General features: G+C 51.0%; 2 protein-coding genes across 5 annotated transcripts in view; one reads left to right on the forward strand and one right to left on the reverse strand.

Moving 5' to 3' along the window:
- The window catches only part of LOC126574561 (protein yippee-like), a 77,447-nt gene that overhangs the window by 46,816 nt on the left and 6,895 nt on the right, over positions 1 to 23,736 (forward strand). For 2 of the 4 annotated variants that reach the window (XM_050234828.1, XM_050234827.1), the window contains one exon: positions 23,027 to 23,733. In XM_050234828.1, coding sequence (XP_050090785.1) covers positions 23,698 to 23,733 — 36 coding nt within the window. In that variant the 5' untranslated portion in view covers positions 23,027 to 23,697. Of the gene's footprint in view, positions 1 to 19,446; positions 19,465 to 19,681; positions 20,181 to 23,026; positions 23,734 to 23,736 lie in introns of those variants that run through there. The other 2 variants (XM_050234829.1, XM_050234826.1) reach the window with 2 other exon arrangements.
- On the reverse strand, positions 5,443 to 7,499 carry LOC126574557 (UDP-glycosyltransferase UGT5-like). The gene is made up of 3 exons (XM_050234822.1): positions 7,208 to 7,499; positions 6,724 to 7,141; positions 5,443 to 6,657 (listed from the first exon to the last, which is right to left on the reverse strand). Exons 1-3 carry the CDS (start codon positions 7,461 to 7,463, stop codon positions 5,769 to 5,771), a joined length of 1,563 nt encoding a protein of 520 aa, XP_050090779.1. The 5' UTR covers positions 7,464 to 7,499; the 3' UTR covers positions 5,443 to 5,768.

Here is a 23,736-nt window from a genome sequence, read left to right on the forward strand (position 1 = left end):
CGTCAATCATAATTTTCTGATTGGTTCTCCCTCGCTCCTCAATCGCGTGATGCGTTTTATGGGAACGTTCGAACGTTCTCGAACTCGAACTCAAACTCTCTTGGAAGCTGGGAGTTGGGTGCAGCTGTTCTTGACATGTGGTAACGGGGCCACGGCTGGGCGGGGATGCGTTTAATTCGATTCTAAATTGGCGGTTCGCGCGCTGCTCCGCAAGCCATCGATAATCTCTCCAGCACTGCTGCTGCTGCTGCTGATACGTCGTACTGTTGGCGTCTTTTTATTTTCCACTTTTCCCTATCCTAATCATCACTTATCAGCTCGGGGCGGTCATGTCTTCCTTCCAGCCTCGGGATGCATCAGCGACTGAGTGATGCTGTCCGCATGCCCCCGCCCCTCAATCATATAGGAATGTGCGTTGCAGAAATGATTAAAACTGCTAGGCTCGTTGTCCCTTCACTCGGAATGATGCTGCTGCTGCTGCTGCTGCTTCTTTTAATTGGTGGAAAGCTGGCCATTTTGGATCATAATGGCACCAGGAGCGAGAGGAGTTTAAGTGAAAATCTCTCTCTTTCTCCGCCCAGCACCTCCCTCCCGCCGTGGTTCGTTAATTACGAATGCATAATTGAATCGGAACGGGCTCTCCTCTCGCTGATGACGGCGTGATCCCCACCGCCGTGAGGTGCGCCATCACTGAATTGTGCAAAGAAATCTTTTCTCTTTTGCATACATTGACCACCACCATCACCACCTTCTCTCGGGTGGGGCGCTGCTTGTTGAGATGCTGCGTTAGCTCGAGACATTTATCGAGAAGGGAGGGAGCCCATTTGGCTCATAATGAATCTCGAGCTCGAGTTTGCTGCTGTTGTTGAGTGGCGAAAAAGCGGTGCTGCTACATAATTTCATAGTCTGCATCGTTTCAAATTGCGCACATTATGTGAATTGGACTTCGTTGTTGGTGCGACGATGAAGGTGATTTTTTTTTGGGAAGCAAACTACTACAACATTACAATGGCGAACAGTTCTATGCTGTGGAGTGACGAATTGGACTCATGGAGGAAGGAATTATTAATCGCCGTTATGTTGCTGTCGAAACTGATCGTTTCTCTTGCTCGAATTCGAGTATAGATTGTATTGTTGCTGGCAATTGAGGAAGGAAGGAACTCGATTTGAAGAGACTGTCAGTCCGGCAACTTCATACGGCAGCGACGACGACGCAATTGCAGATACCGATTACCTACACTCATACCAGGGAGAGCCCTATGTTCAAGGTTCCTTAAAGACTCTCTCGCGGTCGCGCTTTCGAAATACTACGAACCTACGCCTCAAGACCGCCCCCAGATGACCTTCGTCGTCATCGTCGTCTTCGAGGGAGCCGCGATGAGGCTCTCGTTTAAATTGCTTTGAATATTTCATTTAGCGAACCAAGAGTTGGTCCATCGGTTGTCTGCTGCTGCTGCTGCAACTGAACGCGGGACGTGGCTGGTTATGTTTTGTTTGTGGCAACCTTTTTGCTTCAGAAACATGCGAAGAAACGCGAGATCCGGCGAACTTGTGCCAGTGGTGACAGCGGTAACTCATCGCGATTTGAAAGATACCTTTTTGCAGATGCTATTTACAGTAATTACTCAGCGAAACCCCGCTTTTTCCATTTTTTTTTGGAGGGGCAATCGATGGACCATAGAAGGGGGTAGTTACAGTAACTGTTCGCTTTGTTTTGTTGCCGCTGCCCCCGAGGGCTTATCTTGGATTAAACCGCTGTCAGCGAACCGAGAAGTCGAGTGTGTGCTTGTATGTGTGCACCGTTATCGCAAAAGCACCGGGCTTAAACAAGGCGCAGCATCTTAAATCTATAATTTCCGATTCCTTTCCGCCTGAATATCTGCAAAACATGCCGTACGCTAGAGTGCTCCCCACGGGACCAATCGATTTCACTCACTCACCGGACCCCGGGACCTTAAAGGAAGACAATTAGTGGAAGTGGAATGTAAATTGATTGTATTACGCCTAATGATAGCGAAGCCGGCGCCGCGCGGCATGATCCTCGAGCAGGAGTGTGTCTTATTTATGCTGCTCCACGTGCGCGCCGTAACGGGCGATTGGCATCATTGGGTGCATCGGTCGGTCTGGTGCTTAAAGTTCATCTTAATCGGTACCACCACCACCACCACGAGATGATGGTCATTGAACTCGTTCGTATCGCGCTCTTGATTTGGATTCTTCGCGAGGTGCTCCAGATCCGCGGTACCAGGTCGCTGGCATCACATCGCGTCTCTTCGTGTTCGATTACGATTTACAGTTTGTGGCTTGTGGAGCGCACTGTAGCAGCCGCGCCATCCACCATCTTGCCACCACCAGGGAGACAGTTACAAATGGCCCACCGATTGGACACGAGCGAACGACGATGAAGGAACCGACCTCACCCAGAACTGGATCAGCTCGAGCTCGAAGAAGCCACAACCAGAGCGGGAGTGGAAGGAATGGAATGGGAGCGAAATGAGGATTAATGCGCGGGTTGCTCGAGAGGAGAGATAATTTCTGTTACATTACTTCCACCTCACAGATCCTTCGCGCGCGAACACGCGAAGATCGCATCCACTGGACCCCGCATGGTGAAGAACCCTGGGTTCATTTGTCCCCTGGAGCTCTCGGAGGCCGTGGGACTCTTCATCGCATGTTTTCATGCAGTTTTTTTTTCTTCGGGTTGCTGTTGGTGTGAGAATCGATGCTGTTCATGGGGCGACTTTGTGTTCCATTTGTCGGATGGTCGGACAAAGTCTTCGCGCACGTCACTCCGTTCTGTAAAACGTTCCGGAGAGGGCTGGTGGCGTGACGGTGCGCAATGACAATTGTGTATCAACATTGGAAATGGCCGCACTCCCAAAACGGCATTTTTGTGGAGGGGCGTGAGCCAGAGGTGGCCAGTCATAAAGCCATGGATGGTCTTACCCACTCGCTTGGCTCGTAATCGCTCATAAACTTGATGTTGGTTTCGTCTTTGAGAGGCCCAAAAATTATCACAATCCGTCGTCGTCATCGTCGTGGCCATTGGTTTCCATTAATTTACACTTTTATTTGTCTGTGACGCACGTTGGTGTGGTTGGTACTCGTAGTGTTTTTTGTTCTGGGCGGAACATTGGGCGTAATTCGTGGAAAACTCATTAAACAACTGATGGAGGTTGGAGGAAGACCTCACCCTTTTTGGTCCGGTGGTCTTAGAGAGGGGTCTCCGTTTAATCGCGGCAGTTTTTCTTGTTCTTTTTTTTTCGCACAAAGCTTCCTCGCTGGTTTTTGGACCCCAAGTGGAGCCCAACGGTTTTTCGCGCTTCACTGACCATCTCGCGTGAGTTCAGTGGCTTTTATCAAAAATTCTTTTTCTTCTCGCGCGGCGGAGGGCTCGTAACCTCTTTCGTTACCAGACAGTCAAACACCGTTCTCTGTGTGCTGTTGTGTCCGAAATTAACGATCGTAACGCTCTCGCGATATACGCAACTATGAAGACTCCAGGGAACTGGTGCCTTGGGGGGTACTGGTGGTTTCCCCCCGGGTGGTTGTAAAAAATCAAAGTAAATCAGAATGTTGAGAAGGTGTGTGCCCGCGCGCGCCCATACTGGTCGTTAAGTGAATGCATTTGGAGTGGAGCAGCAGCAGCAGCAGCAGCAGCAGCAGCAGCAGCAGCAGCAGAGGTGGCCCCCAAGTGTCTGCGAGAGGTGGCCGCGGTGGTTATGGCCCGGTGGAAATTTCGACAGACCAGCGACACATGAACCTTGTCGTGGGTTCTTTGTGCCCGCTCGAGAGAATGTAGTTAGAAAGTCAGGTCACTGAACTCGTCGTTCGGTGGTCAGCTGCCAGCAGGAGAACTGTTTTATTGTCTCCGGGAGCAGCACTTTATTGGAGAACCTTTGGGCTTCTAGAATGCCGATCGAAGCAACCGTACACAAAACAACTCGTCGAGTGCATGCCATTATTATGGTCGCTTCACTGTGATATATGATTTGATTTTTATGCTTCCCAATGTCTCTATTCTCTCCCATTCTCAACCCAGGTAAGAACCATCATCCTTTCCAGGCTGGCGCTAATCCAAATCACCGACCATCAAGAACCTCAACCCCAACTCAATCTAACTTGAGATGCTAACTCGACAATCAAAGGGGGTTACGGTGGTAGCAGGTAAGGTTGTGTAACAGTGGCCATTCAGTGGCGCTGGACGGTGGACCAACTTTTATCGATAGTTGGAGTTAATTAGCTTGGTTCAGATCGCGAGTATCATCGTCGTCTCTGGTGCTACGCCGATGAGACGATCTGGCGCATTCAGCTGAGCCCCAAATTGGAACAATCAAGTTGTGAAGCTCGCTGATGGTTTTAGCTTTTCGGTTTTATCGCTCGCTGGTGTGATCCCCATTATCGTCGACATCACCATCGAGAGCATGATGATGTTGGACTTTCTTTTTTGGGCGAATAGTCGACGCCCTGACTCGTGTTCTGTTGATATGTAAATTTCTGCACTTGACTATTGTGTGTTCTTTGAGATTTTGTTGCTTCTCTCCCTCCGGATCGAGGTCATTTCTTGCCACCACAGGAACCGTTAGGTCGCGGATTTGACGCGTTTACTGCGCTGTTCGATATCCAATCGATTCACATCGAAATGACTGACGCGGCACGCAACCGAGGGACCTGGCTGGCAGCTGGTTTTGTACACGCCACCATCATCATAAACAATGCATCCGAATCGACCACTAACTCGCTGTGAAAGTCCCAGTCCGATGGGAGTTGAAGTGACGCTTCTAGAGGGGGCAGGTTATTGAACTCCATTTGGTTGCTGGCGCAAACGATACACACAGTGTGGTACACGAATAGAATTGTGTTGACAGAATTATCGGATATTAACCGCTCGCCTAGTTCTTTGCCCGTTCCGATAAGAACGACGGCTAAGGTAAGATATCTATGTTTACGGTGCTGCTGCTGCTGCTGGGGATTGGAAAGCCAAATCATAAGCCAAATGGTCCTCTAGGAAGACTCTAGAAACCGGATTGTTCTCTCTCGAGAGACGTGCGACCGATGTCAATCGCTTCGCTGACCAGCCAGTCGTCAAATATCATACAGCCAACCAGCATGACAGATCATTACGTATGCTAAGTGGACACCGAGTGGACCGAAAAGCCGAATAGCGAGAATGTGTTAGCCATCGGTTTGATAGGTTTGGACTTTGGAGTTCTTTATTGCTTCGACTCCTCGAATGGATCGTTCTTATGGCGTCTTATTGCCAATATTATGCTTCAATTTAAGGCCCACGTTGTGCGTAGTGGCCTCTCTTTTTATTGCCGCAGATCTATTTGCGATGGATGTGACTTCGCGGCGTCAGGCGAAACCGGTCTCGCGGGATTTTCATTTACGGCGCGCCATAATAACGTCTGAGGAACACATGCGGAGGTCTCCCTCCTGGAATTAGGGAATCATTTATCATGTATATTTGGGTTGCGGCTACACGCTAGAAGGCCTTTTCGTCAGCCGGTAACTCGGTGGAGTATGGAATGGCACGATTGAGCAGAATGTATAATTAAGTCGTAAAAGGATAAAACTGTGGATTTGTGTGACAAATGCCATCCACTTCGTTGATTGCTAGCTGTCAAATGCGTGTGATGGATACGTTTTGCGCATAATAAATTGGTTCATACCGTCTTTGTCAATTCTTCTTCGCATTGTTCGTTGGGGAGTCGATCGTAATGTTAATACTTCTAGGTTATTCTACTGTACATACTCTGCTACTTCCACTATTGCTTTTTGAGTTTCGCGCCTTTCGCTCTCCGACAACAGAGACGACGGCACGTGAATGCGACAAACTTACACAACGCGTAGATCACTGCACACCAGAATGCGATCGCATCGAGTGCGTACCGTTCCCAGATGACCATATCGACTCCTGGGTACCGAAGATGCGTTGCTCCCTGATGCCGGATCACATACTCCGTCCAGTAGACGGCCGTGTCCATGGCACTCTGGGGCCGATCACGGTACAGTTGTGCCAGACGTTGCACGTTCTCCTTGAAGCTACCATCGTTCAGTACCGCGTCGATCGCCACGGTGAGCGTCTGCTCCGTAAGATCCTTAAACTCGAGCACATAAACCCAACCTTCTTTTTGAACTTTGGCCAAGTTGGCTGGCTGATCACCGAACATCGGTATACCGACGAGTGGCACACCATGGAACAGTGACTCGGCGATCCCCCCGAGACCACCGTGCATGATGAAGAGCCGCACGTTGGGATGGGCCAGAATGTCATCCTGTGGGAGCCAATCGCGTAGCAGCACGTTGTCCGGTTTGTTGGGCATATCCTGTGAGTCCCACTTCCAGATGATGCGTTGTTTTAGCTTCCGGAAGGTGCCCAGGATGGCATCCAGTTTCTCCGGTGGCATCGATGAGCTGAGAAGGTTGGTGCCGAGACTGAAGAAGATGACACCGTGCTTTGCTCCCTCGATCCACTGGCGGATGTCTTCTGGGAGGGGTGAAGGTTTCTCCTTGATCTGTAGCCCACCGACCTCCACCATTGCCGGTACGTAAGGCCTTGGGTTACCCTTCGAGACGTGATGGTTGAGGAATACAAGGGACACGTTCTTTCTCGCCTCATCATACGTTGGATAGCGATCGGAAGGGAAGAGGTTACTGCCAGGGGAGAAGATGTAGTGTTAGAAGAGTTAGTACAATCGATGAATGAATGAATGAACTCACTTATAAACCTCTCGCTGGTAGCTCTGCCAGAAGATGCCAAACAGCTCATCGAAGAAGAATCCGGGAATGTTGGCCACACGCCCCCAAAAGGTCATGGGAGAGGAAAGGCCGACCATCATACTCGCCACGATGCCAATCGGTGACGGATTGCCAACCATCGAATTCACGAATGGCATCGCCGCGTTCGGGCAAACCACCACCGTTGGACAGCTGAGTGCTGTGGCCAGCCCAAGCGCGGCGTCACTCATAATTCCCGTGATAAGGAGATCGTATCCTTCCTTCTCCCGCAATACGCTTTGCACTTCTGGTGATCTGATTGTATTGTTAACCGCATCCGATGCTGCCTTCAACATCAGTGGCATACTTTTGAACATTTCCACCTTAGAGTTACTGTTGGTGAACATTTTGCTGCCGAAATCTGTGGAAAAAAGGGAAACAAAATGAGAGTCCCCTCCGCGAATGAAAGTCATTCTGGTGCTCATACCTTTGCTCCACGATTCGATGGGGATCGTTATCTTGCGATAGTTGGGCACCGTTTCTGGCTCCTTGTACGGGCTAATCATCGTCACCTGGTGGCCACGGCGTGCCAGCTCTTTCATCAGTGCATCCTGAACGATCACATGGGACCGGCTGGGGCTCGTGTTGAACCCTAGTATGCGATAACCCGACACCGCTCCACTCTCGAACACCGCTATCACTAAGACAAGACACACAACGGATGCTTTTGATGGCGCCTTCATTGCCGGTCCGCAAGTAGAACACTGCTGCAATAGGAGACCGAGTTCGGGTTGAACTGAACAGCGTTGCCAATCGGGTGCTTATGTTTTATACAGCACCGTCCTGAGAGCATGGGAGCCGTCTCCTCAAGCACGATCCGTTTATCTCATTTAGTTTGATAACGCGCTGATAGGACCGTCCGGCACGGGCAAGGCTACCGTGAGAGAGATCCTCGTCAGCTCGTGCGAATGACAATAAGCCGCGGTCCAAGATGATTGTGCAAATTGGGGCAGCACTGGCGCGGTCACTCGCGGATTGATTTCGAGTTGAAAACAAAAAAACTCGTTTAGACGCGATAGACAACCGGCTCGTGCTGACTCGTTGAACAATGATTTGTGCTTTTCGGTCTGGGTGGTAACGCCCACGGTGGCGGTGGTAAAGTAGTTATCGCCACTCACGATGAGATTGCGGAAGACCAGTGGACCAACAGCTGACTGAGTACCGTCTAGGTGTGATTCTCAGGTTGTTCTATGAGTGCTCGTCGACGGAGGATTTCGCTTGTTATCTCGGTAAAGGCACCCGTACACAGCAATTGTGGCTTTAGCATAAGTTGAAGGGTACTTAGACTCACTTTTATCGCTTTGTGATGTAAGTCAGATTATTGGTTACTTCCTAAAGATATCGTATTCTATTCCTTCCCTCGAAACAAGACGATTTACCATAACATTCAATGCCGGTTATTGCTCAAGTACTTAAAATGCTGTCATGTGTCACCACAATCACATGGGATCTACTCGAATGCCTAAGGTCCTTTCACAAAAACCCCCAAAAACGAAACCTGATCACAGAATCGCAGAGGAAGAACCGCCCGCACAAGCCCTCTCGTGAGCATCTGCTGTGCGGGATGTTGATTCAATTTTTACAACCTTCATCGGTGATCAACTGGTGGACCACCATCATCCCCCTGGCGAAAGCATATTCTATCAATCCGGTGGTCCTTTTTCATCACCATCACCTTCCGAAGCCCCCCGCAAAAAAAAGAAAAAATAAAGAACCTCTCGAGGATTCTCGGTGGAAGGTGCTGGTCCGCCGTATGTGGCTGCGTGCTTGCAATATCGATTTCACACCGGAACCCGTATCGGCCCCGTCGACGTCGGGGTCCTTTTTTATCCGATGTTTTCATTTCTGCGTTGTTAGGCTGATAATACCGGTCCTCTCCTCACTCTCTCTCTCTCGGTACAGGCTGGCATCGGTTGTGGGTGAGTTGTTATTTCATCTCAGATCACTACGTGACACACGCCGGAACACTGAGCCGAAATCGCGAGCCGAATGTGTTTGCCCGAATGTGGCCGATTTCGATAATGAAATAGTTTATGCAGAATGTGTCCGCCGAAAGGAAACAAATCAACTCGAGCCTGGTTTAATATTGAATTCCGTGTTGTTTGTGCACTGGGAATTACGTGATTGGGATCATTAAATCTATGGGCACGTCATGCTCTCTAGATCCAGAAGCATTTTAGATGAGTCTATGATCTGGAACAGGAATGATTTACGAAACGTACCAGGACCTGCAGGTCATTGCTTTATGCTAGAGATTTTGTCTCTTTCGTTACTTAAATTAAATAATTACACAGCCTGATTTACGCCCCGAATGCCATTTACTAGCTAGCTACCTCTGAAAAGCTGTCATCGTGGCGGATCGTAATGTGAAGCTGTTGGTGGTGGGAAAATCACGACAGAGTGCACTCAGTCGCTCCAAAAGGCTGTTCCTTCTTCGCTTAATTTGTTTGGCCTCGTTCCGCGTTCCTCGTGCGATGCTCGCGACCAGGCAAAAGCAGGACGCCAAACGTCCATGACCCGGACACGCCAAAGTAGCCAGCAGCACTACTGCAACCCGGTTTCGATTTCAAACCTTTTTGGTGTCGGCGTATCAGACGAATGCGGCCTCCTCCGCGGCCGAGGAGAAGGAGGAATGCGCTTTGTGGCGCTTAACGCTGAGCCGTAGAGAAACACGTGACAGGCAGGCGCCCTTTTCCATCAACGGTGTGCTTCTTCGTGCCTTAGTCCGATGGTTGCTCTTGTACGGTACCGGTGCAGATTGAACTTTCAACAACATTTAAATTATGCCACGGCAGGTTCCGGTCGGTCCGTTGCTTGTTGTTGCTGTGAAATACTTTGTTTCCGACTCGGTCCTGGTCCTGGGTGGTGTGTTCCTGAAGGAAGTTGACCGGCATCGGGCCATTGGCCGTGGTCCGGACAACCATAATTGGATTATATGGGATGCACTTTTGAGGAGTCCCGGTGTCGAGTTTGTGGCGTTCGTTTGTTTGTTCCATCGGTGGATGGCTTGTACGGTGTGTTCTAGATGAAATTAGCTAACACATAGACGCTCCGACGACACCTCCCGGGCGTGTCCTGGTTGGCTTCTATTGCGTATTGTTTTGTGCTATAAATAGTTCTCGGTTGTGTCTACTGTTCTTGAGCTCATGACATAACCGACCACAACGAACACACTTTGCCTTTTCATCTTCGATCGTGACGCCATCATGGTGATTGATATTTTTTAATTCAATTTCCTTATCTGCCCGGTTGTGGGTATTGGGCGTTGTGGGTATTGGGCGTTGTGGGTATTGGGTGTAGAACTTGGTCCAGCATAAGATCAACAATCTGCCGACTTTCACTCACCTTTTTGTGCTTTTCCTATACATTGACTGGCTACTCGTGCAGAATGCGCCACAAAAGCGTCTTTTCTTCGCTATTGGCTTCATGTTATCGAACCCACCAAAAGAGGGGCCCCATCGTTCGGTCGGTTGAACCCTTCCATCAACCCGTAACGGGATTGGTAACATATCTATATATCCGGACGTCCATAAACGCGCCCATTTACACTCGATTCGCTAGGCAACCGGTGTGGCGTGGCGAGAAAACCACCGAAGATAAAGGAGAAAAACCAACATCACGCGCTGCCGGCCGGCCATCAGAGTTTACAGCAGCGCAGCCCGCTGACCATTAAACTTGAGCTGTCGGTTCGCGGTTCTCTTGGCACTCCCGGGGGCCGACAACTTCCGACAAAGTTCCTCGACTCAGCTGCCTGGAGAGGGCAATAAAATTAAAAATTTCAATCAATTTTCGAACAATAAACCTCCCTGGTACAGTGTGCACGGGATTCGCGTCAGAGCCTTTCGGACAGCCTGGCCTGTGTGCTAGTAGGGGCCGTTCCGTTCGATCCGATTGGTCGACGGGCTACAGAACTCCACGATCACGCCCCGCACGAAAGCGCACGAAAGTATCCCGTTAATGAGAAACTGATTGTTCCACAAAACGCGCCCCCCCCCATTCTGGTCGGAAGTGGCCTGGCCACGAGACGCTGCCGGTTGCTGACCGTGCACATTCTCGCGGTTCGTTGATCTCCGGACTTTTGGCGCGGCGGAGCAAAAAGATTAGCTTTTGAAGGGTCGATCGTTGGGCGCCAACTTCTGCTTCTCTCTATGGTGTTCTGGGAGAAACAAAATCCTGATTTTACCGTCCTTGTCTTCCTTGTTCACGCCTGTCAACTCATTCTGTCATCGCAAAAAATCGGAAGTACTGAACGAAGAAGCGCTAAGCTTTCGGAAGTTTATTTTTGAGCTCAAGGTAACTTTTTGGACGAACGTGTGTTGGCGGAGTGACACCTTGGAATAGAAATATCTTTCCAATTAGGATCGAATGCACGGAAGGTACTGTCAAGGAGTGTTCAAGGAGAAGGTCACAGAGGGCCGACCTACATTTTCTTCTTTCACATTTTGGGACATCGAATTCTAATTTGGCGAACACGAACACCGTTTTCATGAACACCTTCAAGGTCACATCCACCCTTAAAAAGTTAATCGCTGCTCATTTCACTTGGAGAACCAAATTACAGTCATAATGTAGCTTCTCAAATCAAACTTCCTGTTCCTGTTCCGGTCCAGCAAAGAACATCGCTGTTCGTGTTCGCCGCGCACTAATCCTCAGATAACAGAGGACTAGAGTTACAACACCATCGTCTTCTGGGCCCACTTTTCCCGAGCGGGCAGCTTATCATCAATCAACATCTAGTACGAAAAAGGCGCAAGATTTATGTCTTCCAGTCGACCCGTTTCCACACATCACGCAATACTAGTGGAGGGCACGCTCTCGCAAGCTATCCATCCATCCATCGTTTTCAAAGTTTTAATAATTTGCGGTACCGTGCACCGCTCCCTCCCTCTCCCTCTCTTCACTTAACCTGTAATTACGGTCCTGCTAGGCGTGCTGTTGCTACGGTACATTAAGTTTACAATTCCGTCTCGCGACCGCGGGTACGTGGCCCGTGGTAAGTGTTTCCACACTTTGGCCCACTACTCACGCGGTTATATAGATTCATCGACGCCTCTAGAGAGACGGGTTGCACCGTTTACGGTTGATTGCGCGGGTGTCGTAGGTCGTAAAGAGGGACCCAACCTTCGATGGCCTTCTTCTCGCTCGGTAAAGGGCCTTCGAGCGTGCGGGCGTCCGTCCGTGCGTGCGTAGGCACGCAAATGGTACAGATTGTTCGTGAAGATTGAGCCGTTTTGAAGTTATGGAGTTATGCAGTACGCGCGAGAGTGTACGCATGACGTACTTGACCACCGATCATCGATGGGGTGCTTTGGATTAGAGGTCGGATAGCGATCATAATTGCGAATTACGGTATGGCATGGCACGGCATGGGTGCTCGGTGCGAGCATTTGGCTTTGCATTGTTTTAGCCTTGATGGTCCTTGGCCTAAAGTCGACGTCGAAAGGTGGTTTCAAATTTCAAGGGATGATTGGTTGAACGGTGCTTGTTCTAACACGATACACGATTCAATAATCTGTTACGCCTTTTGAGAGGGTCCAAAAGTGTTGCTGGCTACAATCATTTTACAACTAAATGACCTGGATCGAATGAGTCTGAGTGGATTAACATAACGTCGTTAGTGGTGGTCACTACACCTCTCTACTTTTCTCACGACCACAAACTAGGTTCCAGTAGAAGAAGGAGACTGTCCAGACGCATAGAACGCTGTGCCGCCCGTCGGAACCGGTTCCTGAAATCCTCACGATAAATCTAACAAACATTCACTTGCTTGCGCCACCATGGCGTTCGAAACCCCTTCAGTTTACAGCTGCAATTTGGAAGCGAACTGCGAAAGTGTGACCGGCATTCACCGCGCGACTTAGTTGCGCCATATCTTGCGTCGGCCGTGGGGTACGCGGTAGCGCGGCTAGAATATTTCCAACCAACTATCTCCCCTCATCCGCTAAGCTTCACAGTTGGGGGTTCAGTGGTCGCGACCCTAATTGGGGCACTCGACGAGCGGCGGTGGGCGAATAAGCGGGGATTTATGTTGAGTTTGATCGAATCGCAACATGGCGCCGCCGTTGTCGTGGTCGTTTTGGCATTTGCATTACCCAGTTGCAGTTTAAGCTTGTTGGACGATCGCAGCTTACGGCTTCTGAGCTAGCATGTGCTGAGTCAGCTGACAACCGGTAGCGAGTAACTTTCTGCGATTAATCCAGCGAACTATTTGCAATCCCCATCGAAATGGCACCCAAAACCCCGGAACATCCAAATATCTCTATATAGAAGGCTATCTGTCTACTCCCAGGGTCAATATGTGGTGTTCCAGTGGAAGTGGATCTTCTTGCCTTGGCTCACCAGTTCATCGGTGAGTTTGTGCGCCGAAGCCGGAGCACTAAAAACTAGAACTGTGCCAGATTACCACCCGCTCCTCGTGTCTAGCGGACCACCCCACGCATTTGGCCCACTTTTCGTCACTTCCGCGCGCGCACACGCCTTGAAAGCGGACCGAAAGGTGGAGCTCTCCACACCCACAAGACCCAGTGCAGCAGCACTCCAGCATGCATGGATGGAGCACACGGCGCAAGGGGCGTTATTGCAACATAACAGAACACCCGAACCACGGGCCCGGGGAGCTGGGTTTTTATGTTGCACAATAAAGCGTCTTCTCAGGCCCTTTTTTCCGACGTCCGAGTCCGGCGCCGACGCGATTTGCGCTGGTTGCTTTCCCAAATAGTTGTATTCCGGCTCAACGCTTCTCGCCCTTTGCCGAAAGCGAGATCCACGGACGAACCATACCTAACCTGGTGGTGATGCTGGTGGGGTTTATGTTCTAAAATTAAATCGTATGTTTACATGTTGCCCAATTTTGTGTGGTTAAGGCAGGGCGCGTACTATGCTGCTGGTCGGTCGGCCGGTCGGTCGGTCCAGGCAATGGGAATTGCTTCAATTAATTGAGCTGCAACGCGAGAACTGCCACGTGGTGAATGCCGTGAGAAGAGGGAACCCAGGGGGATGGAAATTGCTCCAAACAAGACTCCATGTGACGCCCCTCGGGTTGCGGTTAAGCGTTAGATGGCTAAATGGCGCACGAGATCCCGTATGGCCACCGTAACTTGTGTTGGAATATTTCGGTTCTTAGGTGACTGGTGCTCCGACACTCCAACACTTCCTAAAGAACAAGGGTGGAGGCCGGAGTCGTTGCGCTGCGCAAAACCACAAACCAAAACTTTGCCCACACGCCGACACATAAAGGCGACTGTTCTGTGTCTGCTGCTGCAATCGGTTCGATGGTGAGCTTTCGGGAGGTCCTTTTCGTTCGTCGAGACAGCCCATAGCACTGCTTACTGCGAGGAAAAACTAAGCGGTGTTTTAACCACAAATTTGTCTTCGGTTTCTGCCCCAAAAGGTGGTTCTGTGCTCCCAACACTACGGCACATTCCTTCTCCAATTCCATGATGTGCTTCGTTTATACAAATTGGACACCGCAGGCCAAGAAGAGTGAGTAGAAAAGGAGGTAACTTCACAGCCAGCAAAGCTGAAAGCTGGATAATTGGTATCGATCGAAAGTGCTTCAATTCTGGGACACAATAATGTTTCTCACGGTGCTCCACGGTGCAGAATCCAACCAGGAGTCAGGGCAAGGTATTCTGTTGCCATCTGTTGCCATCTGTGGCATACGGATGGCCCTGATTTCCCCATTGTAAATGTTTAACTAGAAGACCATTGACTTCTTCTTGTGGCAAGTGTTTCCACTAACTGATTGATTCCACAGTTCCAAGAAGGTAGAAGTGAATCGAATCATGTCACTCAAAGACCGCTCGTGTGGCTTGACACTCGTCCTCCCACGACTTTTCGTGTTCTCTCGAATGCAACACAAAACCTCGACCGAACACATTATTGCAAAACTCGTTGATATGGGTACGCGTGTCGAGTGTTCTCGTGGGAGTCGCTCGTGCGGTGATGAGTTTAATTACCACATTTCTGGCAGTTGTCTGATTACACCTCCTTTTGCTGGCCGAGGAGGGGTTGTGGTCGAGCGGGAAGGAAAGGGGATCCCAAGAACCACAAACGCACTGTGTTCCAATGCTAGTACGGAGCAAGAGTAGAACAGTTAGATGCCTCTTCCACAGAGCTGTTATTAGAAGCCTAAGGCAAATAGATGAGTTGCTTCGAAAAGGGAGCCCATCGAAGAGCACCGATTGCCCTGTAGCGCATAATTAGGTGAAACGGTTTTTTTTTATAAATAAAAAATAAAATTGGAAAATAGTTTCCTTCACCATTCGGGTTGGTTAGCGGGTGCTCACTGGACATCCATTTTTTTTTGGGGGGAGGTGATTCGAAAAGGCACGGCCAGGAATGATGGTATTAATAGAAATGTGAAGCATCTAACACGAAAACATTCACCACGAAAAGGTCGCGGTTGCGACACCACCTGCGGGATTGCGCTGGGCAGAGCGCGCAAATCGAACCGTAGCGAGCGTTACATAACTATTTTCCCTTAAAAAACATCCATCCCTGTGGCCATGTGTGCGCCACGTGGATATTTATAATCCACGAGGAAATGTTATAGAGCAGAAACCACACCGATCGACGCTTTCAACGCTGTTGCTGCTGTTGCTGGCGCTGTCACAATCGGAGCACGCTTCGGAGATCGCCACTTCCGTAATATTGGCCAAGGTCCCTAGGGTTTGCATTCGGTCGAGACGCCAGCGCGGACGGGTTCGAGCCAAAAGTGGCCAGAAATAGCAACGGATCCGGTTTGGGACGCGCGATGTTGCGGTGCTCGCTTGGGTTTTGGTCTTGTTTGCATCTGACAACGTCGATCAGCTGCCACTTTCTCTAATTCGCATCCGTTTCCCCCCCGCCGCCGTTGGGGGTGGAATATATCAGAGATACAATTAGCGAACTCTGGGACACTGGTTTGTTGGGTAATTAGAAGAGCTTCCTAGTAGATAAGTTAATTCGGGAACCGGGGGAGAAGGGGGAACGCTAAATTGGAAGCCAAAGACGTCACCCAAAAAACGGCGGGGGAAACCTTGTAACGACGACGGAAATGGAAGCCAGAAATGGTAGCGAAAACGAAAAGAAAAGTAATTAAAAGCCTTCCACCCCCCGGGGGGGGGGAACCACGACACCGCAAAGTGGATCATCCGAACGGGTCGTAGATATGCACACAGCCACACGAGCGCGGTAAGTGAATTAAGCGCCAAAAGCGCCATAGACCAACGCGGCGTCCACTGTAGCGTGGAACGAAGCACGCGTGGAGGACGGGAGCGGGGTCAAAACACGCCAAACGTAAACACAAAACGGGCGTAGTGGGCCAATGCCATTATCTGCCCTCCTCCCCACCCTTCTCAAGGGGGATCTTCCTCAGCCTCAGCTGCAGCAGCGCAGTGACGCCGAGAGCGTGGTGGTGGTGGCGCAGCCAAAAATAAAAGCAAATCAAAGACCGAAACCAAACCGAATTCGAGTGAGCATTTTGTAAACAAATGTGTTTGGTGAGGGGGGGAGGGGGCATTGTTTTTGTTTTGGTTTTTTTTTGTGAGGGCGTTCTACCTCACTATCGAGAGGATTGCGTCGGTTTTTGGTCGCTTTTGTGTCCCCTCATCGTTCTATACATGGGGTTATCGCATAAGTAGCGAGGGAACATCGCGCGCGCTCTTAGTGCGCCATATGTTGACAGATGAGCCCCGAGAAAATGTCGAGAATATGATTAGCATATTTTACAAAGAAGGAAGTGTGCACAGAGAGGTCAAGATTCGAACGGTGGCCTTCGAGAGATTAGCTGGAAATCTAGTTACCACGCTAACATCTGCGTTATACTTACATTAGAATGGAGCGTAGTTAAACTTGATGAAAACAGCGTCAAACTGTTGAAGCTGGTGATAAAATCCAACAATACAATTAAATGTTATTCAATTTCATTCCCTTTTAATCCCTAAAGAAAATCACTACCCTCTGGTTCTGGTTCTAATTTAACAAAGTATCGCCCACTGGGCGGTCTGAAATGTCTGTGCAATGCAGGCAAACATACGGGAATGCATCACCGCGTGGCTGGCCGGGAATGCCCCAGTACCAACACCACAAATTAGTTTATGACCATCATTAACCCGTACCGTTCCGGGTCCCCCCTTTCCGTTTTATGACATTCCCCGCATTTCGCCAGCAAAGCAAAGCAACAAACGGCAATAAACACAACGCCGCGTGTCCGCCTCCCCCCTGCAAGTGTCATCCATCGCCAAGCAGTTCGGATTGTTTCCGGTTTGTGGTTCGACTTTGCTTTTGCCGGACTTCCTAGCATATTAAGGTCAGTGTGTCATCATGTGTGTGCCCCGATCTTGGCTCAATCCTTTAGCTCGGTCACCTTTTTGGTGCGCTTTTTGGATCAAATTGTTTGCTTCCAATACGCACTCACTAGGTGTTTTGTATTTTCCCTTCGCGCTCCACTCCGCTCCACAGTGAAAGTGAGCTGACCTGGTGCGCTGCAAACATCGGTCACGGTCTCGGTTCGGAGTAGTTGCGTGTCAAGAGCGCGTCAAGCGCAAGGCGTTGTTGACCAGCCACGCCGCCCCACCCGGGTCATTGTTTTGTGCCACGCAAAAGGCAAAACCCAACCGGGGTCCAGTGAGCGCACACGCGTTCGTATGGTAATCTAACCGAACGGATAACGACGGAGTGACGACGTAGATTTGAAATTCAAGCCGGTGAGGTGTGTGAGGTTTAGAATGCGCCCCTGTGAGGGCAATTCTAAAGCATTCTAAAGGGCCACGGACCAACGGAAGGGTGGCCGGTGGATTGAAACACATCTCCTTTCCCGGTGTGACCATACACTAAAATTCCCTTTGCCGACCAAACATGGCCCAGTGCTGTGTCTGAAAGCTGCATACCGTGAAAGGTCGTCCTCAATAACCGCGACACCGTCCTCGATCGTACGCTAGTGAGTGAGCGAACGAGAAGCTGCCCTATCTGCCCGCCAGCTGATGTTGAACGCGTGTAGCTGCTAGCTGCTGGCGTGCTATCAAGTCAAGGCCAACTGCTGCTGCAGCTGCCGGGCAACCATGTGCACTCGCCCTCCCCCTGAAACCGAACATATGTTTTCGTGAAAGCGTCTTGTGTCGTCCTCTCTCTCTCCCTCTCTCGCACGAAGGCAGCTGTGAGTGCAGCTGTAACCTTTTTTTTTTGCTGTTCGGAGTAGCTTTTTGGCATCATCACCACCAACAACAGCGTCGTCATTGACCTGTGGTTACGCCGCGTGCTAATGGCCACTCTTCCGGACCCGGCCACTGCTGCAGCTCGCTTCCTCTTCATCGGATCGCTTGATCTGCGGGGACCGTACGCACGCGCGTGGTCGCCAAGAAATTGCAACGCCATAGCTTGTAAACAAACGCGCATTGTCGCGCAGGCAGATCGTGGGTCGCTCTCTTCCTCTCTCGAGTGTGGTGGTTGTTGTTGTCGCAAAAAAAAAAACCAGGAGGTAAACAGGGCCAGCACGCAAATCTAGAGCATCACACGGGCTCACCTCCCCTCAACTGATAAGCAGCTGTTGTGGTGATGATGATGGTAGACTATCAGGAGACGACTCGCCATCGGCGGCGCAGTATCAGCGACGGGGGAAAAAAGGTCTGCGTTATCTGTGTGTCGCTTTTGTGTACGGAAGTTGGTGGTTTTTGCCCCCCCCCCCCCCCCCTCATCGATGGTGGTCCCCCTTTTTCACACGAGCTAGATCCGTGTTTTGCGACTTGCGAACTTTCTTCGTCCGTCATTCAGTCCACCATTCAGGTTCTAGCCCTGATCGTCCGAATTCAAGGACTTTCAAGCTCTTCTCTTCCAGGATTAAGACACCTGCAAGTACGTCTGCCTACGTCTCCGGGATCTTGCGCTTCTGCTGCGCTTCTTTCTTCAACCTTGACGCCCTAATCGTTTGTTTGTAAACTGGTGTGTCTCGTCTTCAAGGCGATGCTTTGTGAAGAGGCCAATCATCGCTACAGAGCAACGGTGGTGCGGTGTTATGTACACACATTGTCGTCGTCGTCGTGGTCGCCGTCGTCGTGGTTGTGGTCATCGTCTCTTGGTACACTTGTAGCGTTGGCGACGCGGTTCAGCGACGGCAAGAGATATTGAGCATGTCTGGCTGGTTGGTGATGGTGATGGTGGGATTCGCGATTTGTTTGTGTCGCGTCGGCCGATGTGAACGATCTGTAGAGCAGCGTGTCTGGCGCGCGGCCTCCCACCGGTAAAACACCCCCTTTGTGTCGCACTCAGTCACCGCTTCAGTCAAGTGTATGTCGTGGTGATCAGAAGGAACCTTTTACCATTACGCGGGGGGGCACTATGTGGGGGAGAGGTGTTGGCAAACACAAAGAGAGCCATCAAACACTGTCGGTCGCACCACTTTTGCGTACTTCGAACCCTTTTCTGCTGCCCCTTTTAAGGGGTTCTCGATCTAGAACGCATCGCGCATGTTGTATGATCGTCTCGTGTGATCGTGCACTACACTTCTGACCAGCGAGTACACCCATTCTGAACCAGTGTGCGACCGTGGTGTGCTAGTAGCCTACCCTCCCCTGGGGGGGGGGGGGGGGGTTTGAAATCGACGGAACGAGCATTCACACCGCGCTCTGCTCTACGCAACAGCCGGCCAGCCAAGAGCAGGGCCCTCCACAAACACTTGTGGGGGTCCCTTGCAGCCGCAACAGCATGGTACGTTGTCTGTCTCTCTGGCGATCTCTGGTGGTCTGTGTAGTGCGCGCTCGTCATTATTGTGTTGCCGTGGTCGTGGTCGTGGTCGCGGCCCCGTCCATAAACAACAACCCCTTTTGGCCGCCGTGTTTGTCGGTGTGTTGGTGTTGTTTTTGTTTGTAGCAGCATCGCGGTGGGGTTCCGCTGGTTGGGGCGCACGGATCAGCTTCCACATCTTTCACAGCCGTTGCCGTACGCAGATGTGCGGAAAGCGTCCGTATCGTAACATTTCGTCGAGAGCATTTCGTGCGTACGGGAAAAAGGGGTTTCGCTCGTGCGTCGTCAAAATCGTATCCTTCTCGTTCGTATCCTTTTCCGGGACAGAAGTGCGTGAGTTTGTGTGAAGATGCAGTGAACGACGAGAAACCTTTGCGCATTAACTCCCCCCCAAAGATAGAAAGATAGACGCTTAACCCCAACCCCGTAGATCGTGGCGATCTCTCTACAGCACAGCACAGCTGTTGTGTTGTTGATCGGTTCGGTGGTGTGTGAGCGCGAGCGCCGCGGAGCGCACAAGATCGGACGTGCCTTCCGCTTATTGCGTTGTTGTGCTAAGCTGAAAGTGCTGTACTGCAGCTGCAGCGAAGAAAAGGAACTGATGGATCTAAGGGAATACTGCAAAACTAAGGGAATACTGCCAGCTCCGAAAAGTTCCAAATAATTCCAAATAAATCCAGGTAATGTCACCAGAAAGGGCGGATTGTCTTCTGCAGATATTAGAATCGAAGTCGCTGAAGTGACTGCATGGCAGGCAGAAGCTGTGTGCTAAAGACGAGAGTTCAGTGGCCGCATCCCCCCGCAGACACCAGTTTTTGGGGTCAATAATCCTCCCGAGGCGAGAAGGTGGAGTTCTTTGGCTTTCGCTTCTCTCACTCTCTCAGAGTGAAAAGTCTGCAGCGCGGTTCCCGTGTTCTGGTTCTGCGGGTGAACGTTTTGGCGAGCTTCGCGTCTTCAGACTGGGAGGGAGAGTCTTCCAGGTGGGGGGTTCCTACGTTCCTACGCCAGCGAGCCTCACAAACTCACCGTGCGCTCTAGTTGTCGTGGAGTATCGAGTGATCGCAGACGTTCTCGCACGTCTTCGCAGTAGAGAATTGTGCCGAGATTCCCCTAGGTTCCGGTCCGGTCCGGGTCCGGTCCGTATTGTGTATAAGTGGCTCTCTCGCACGCCATCGCTCTGGTTGCGCCACACACGCGCCTTGTCTTGTCTGCAGAGCCCACCTTGAGCCCACGAAGGTTGCTTCTTTCGCGGTGGGGGGATGCTGGTTTTCGATGGTGTACGAGATCGGTCTATTCCAACGCCACCCGCCTCCCCAAGCCTCTTCTAACGCGTGATCCTCCTGCGCTGGTTGTGTGGTCGATCCGGAGGCCCAAACCAGTCTCCAGTGTTGAGGGCGCGAGTGACTCGCTTCTAAGTTGTGCGCACTCCGCACGCGTGGAGCCAGTTTTTGCCTCCGACGGTGGCGACTTTGGTGGAGGTAGGTCGAACAAGAAATTGTGTCAGACACCGCTCCCCTCCCGGGCTCTGCGTTGCCATCTCGTTCAAATTACTACGTAATTTCGTTGTCGCAGTCGGCGGGCGTGCACATAACGGGCACACTGATGCTGACCGTTTGACATTAGTGGCGCAGGCACTATAGTAGCAGACAGCAGACAGCAGCAGCAGCAGCAGCAGCTGATCGTTAGTGTTTCCGTCCTTGCGATGCCACTCGGGGCTGACCGATGATTGCTCTTGTTGTTGTTGTTGTTGTTGTTGTTGTGGTGATTCGCTCGTGCCGCGCTTGTTTATGGGCCCTATGGGGACGCCCTGCACTGGGTGGCTAATGGGTGGAGAAAGTTGGACAAAGTTGAACCGAGTAGCGGTGTGTTGTGATCGAGAGAGCGCTCCAATCCTTCTAATCTAGGTTGAGGATCCCGTGCGCTGCGCTGTGTCAATATTTGTGGCTACTGCGAATCTACCAACCTGTACTGTGGCTTCCGTATGTTCTGCTCTCTTGTCTGTATGTCTGTCTGTTCGTGATCCTCTCCTCTACTGCGTATTTGCTCTTCACCTTTGGCAAAGTAATCGGCTTAGCAGAGCAAGAACACAGAACCAAGCTTCTTCATGCTCTCTGTACCACTTGACTCATCGTGTTGCTGCTGGTGGCCGTGGCCGCAACATGGGCACACCACACCAAGAAGCACGCGGAGCACAACAGTTAGACCGCTGCGACGTGCGCTGTACGCACAACCATCGCGATCGCGCTCCCATTCCCCTGGTGTGCAGACGCGACGTAAAGTTTGATGAACTCTCGATTGCTGTTCCTCCTCCTTCCTGTTTCTCGATTCCGTTCTCTGGGAGGTGCTTCTTCGCGTTGCCAGATAGAAGAGGGAAACGTTGAGAAGAGGGCATTAGAAAGCAGCGGCAGAATTCGTTCACCTTTTCTGCGAGCTGGTGGTGCCCAGAACCGGAACTCCACTGGCACAGGCTGGATTGGTTGGTTCGTGAAGTGTTGCGACTTCACTTCGTGTCTGCTTGATAAGCGCTGATCGCGTCCGGGTATGTGTGTGAGAAGTGATTTGTTTCCATAACCGCATCGCGATTGCACCGAGCAAGGAATAGACTATCTCGATGCATCGCTCGCGGCTACTGCGGTGCAATATTACGCAATATGATCGTCGCCGCCTGGTGATGCAAGGGAATCAATCCCGGATCGGGAGAAGAGGGTGTGTGGTGTGCTGTGGCCACCCCGTACTCCCGTCTGTTTTTCTTCTTCTTCTTTTAATGAAACCTTGACATACACGCGGAGAGCACAGTCCCCGACAGTCACCGATTGATGAAGCGGCCTACTTATCTCCGCTCCACAGTCGCACTCACTCACGCATATTCGACACCACAATTGGCCTTTCTCTCAGGGAATTATCTTCCAGTTGGATGGCGTGCTTGTGGAGTGGAGTGTCACGCTCATCCCCTCCCCGTATGCCTTGGTATGATTGTGCACTTTGTTTTGCTGGAGATATTGGTCGTCGTCGGAATTGGAAATTGAATTATGATCATCCAGGCAGCAACGACAAAAAAGGATCGAGGATAAGCAACCGATTCCACCCATCGACTTGGCCTTGGACTCAAATTGAAAACGTGAAGTTGGCAAAAACATCGTACATTTTGGAGAAAGTGTTTTATGCCGAGGATAAATTTGTTTTTTTTTTAACTCTTTTTTATGCTACTGGCACGTGGCTGAGGTAATCTGTTGTCTGCGTTGCGTTCTGTTTTGCGCCTTTCTCGCGCCACTGGACTGTCTGTCGCCACGCGTTCCCTTGCGTGATGCGGTAATCGAATCGGTGACCGGGGATTCTACCGTCAGCGCTTACACAGGTTCTCGTGTGCGTCACACTGCACCGCATGCAATCCGCGACCATGACCATGGCCAGCACGGTACACTACCGAAAGTCGAAAGCCATACACCGCCATCCTTCCCCCCGTTCCTTCCAGCGATCATTCTCATTTAACTTGCTTTCTGTTTGCCTCCGGGCCGTCTAATTACAGGTTCCCCCTGGTTTTTTGGTCCGAGGAGCAGTAGAAGCAGAAGCAGAGACAGCGACGAGCATCGCATTATCAACAGAGTCCGGACAGTGAGTGCAGCCATACAACGCGCCGTGCTGGAAGAGTAAATGTGAAAGTGCTGGAGTGTTGTGTACGGTGCACCAAACAAACAAACAAACGACGACGACGAAAGCGGTTCAGTTCTGTGCGAACACACGAAGGACATCGTCAGTGATCACGAGACGTGAAGAAAAGGACCTCAGTAGGTGTCTGGTGGTCTCTGTTGGTACCACAGCGACGCAGTGAGCGTAGCAACAGTTGCAGTGTGCTTATGGTGGTGCATCGTAGCTACCGTTGCTCGTTGCTATCGCATGTCGATCGCAGTGCACCTAGGTGACCACCGAGTGTTAACAAGCGGCGGTAATTCCGGGCTGGTGATCACAGCGGGCACCGTAGCAGGAGCAGGACCGTGGCCGAGTTGGAGCTAGCGAACGACTAGCACTAGGTGCGTGAGGGGACATACTACTGCACCCGAGGAGTGCGGTTTTTACCAGATACCAGCGTGCGAAACGGTTTCGCTTCTCTCCTAACCCATCCTGCCAGACCAAGAGAGCGCGAGAGAGACAGAGAGAAAGAGAGTGAGCGAAAGCGAGAGCGAAGGCAGGACACGACGAATGCGCTTTACGTTCCTGTTTGATCTACTATTCCAGGTA

This window comes from Anopheles aquasalis, chromosome 3 (assembly GCF_943734665.1).
Source record: "Anopheles aquasalis chromosome 3, idAnoAquaMG_Q_19, whole genome shotgun sequence".
NCBI classification, from domain to species: Eukaryota; Metazoa; Arthropoda; class Insecta; order Diptera; family Culicidae; genus Anopheles; species Anopheles aquasalis.

Coding starts and splice junctions, on each gene's coding strand:
- LOC126574557 (XM_050234822.1), bottom strand. CDS start 7,463: ATGAAGGCGCCATCAAAAGCATCCGTTGTGTGTCTTGTCTTAGTGATA. Junction 7,142..7,207: donor CATCGAATCGTGGAGCAAAG/GTATGAGCACCA, acceptor TTTTTTCCACAG/ATTTCGGCAGCAAAATGTTC. Junction 6,658..6,723: donor TACCAGCGAGAGGTTTATAA/GTGAGTTCATTC, acceptor CTCCCCTGGCAG/TAACCTCTTCCCTTCCGATC.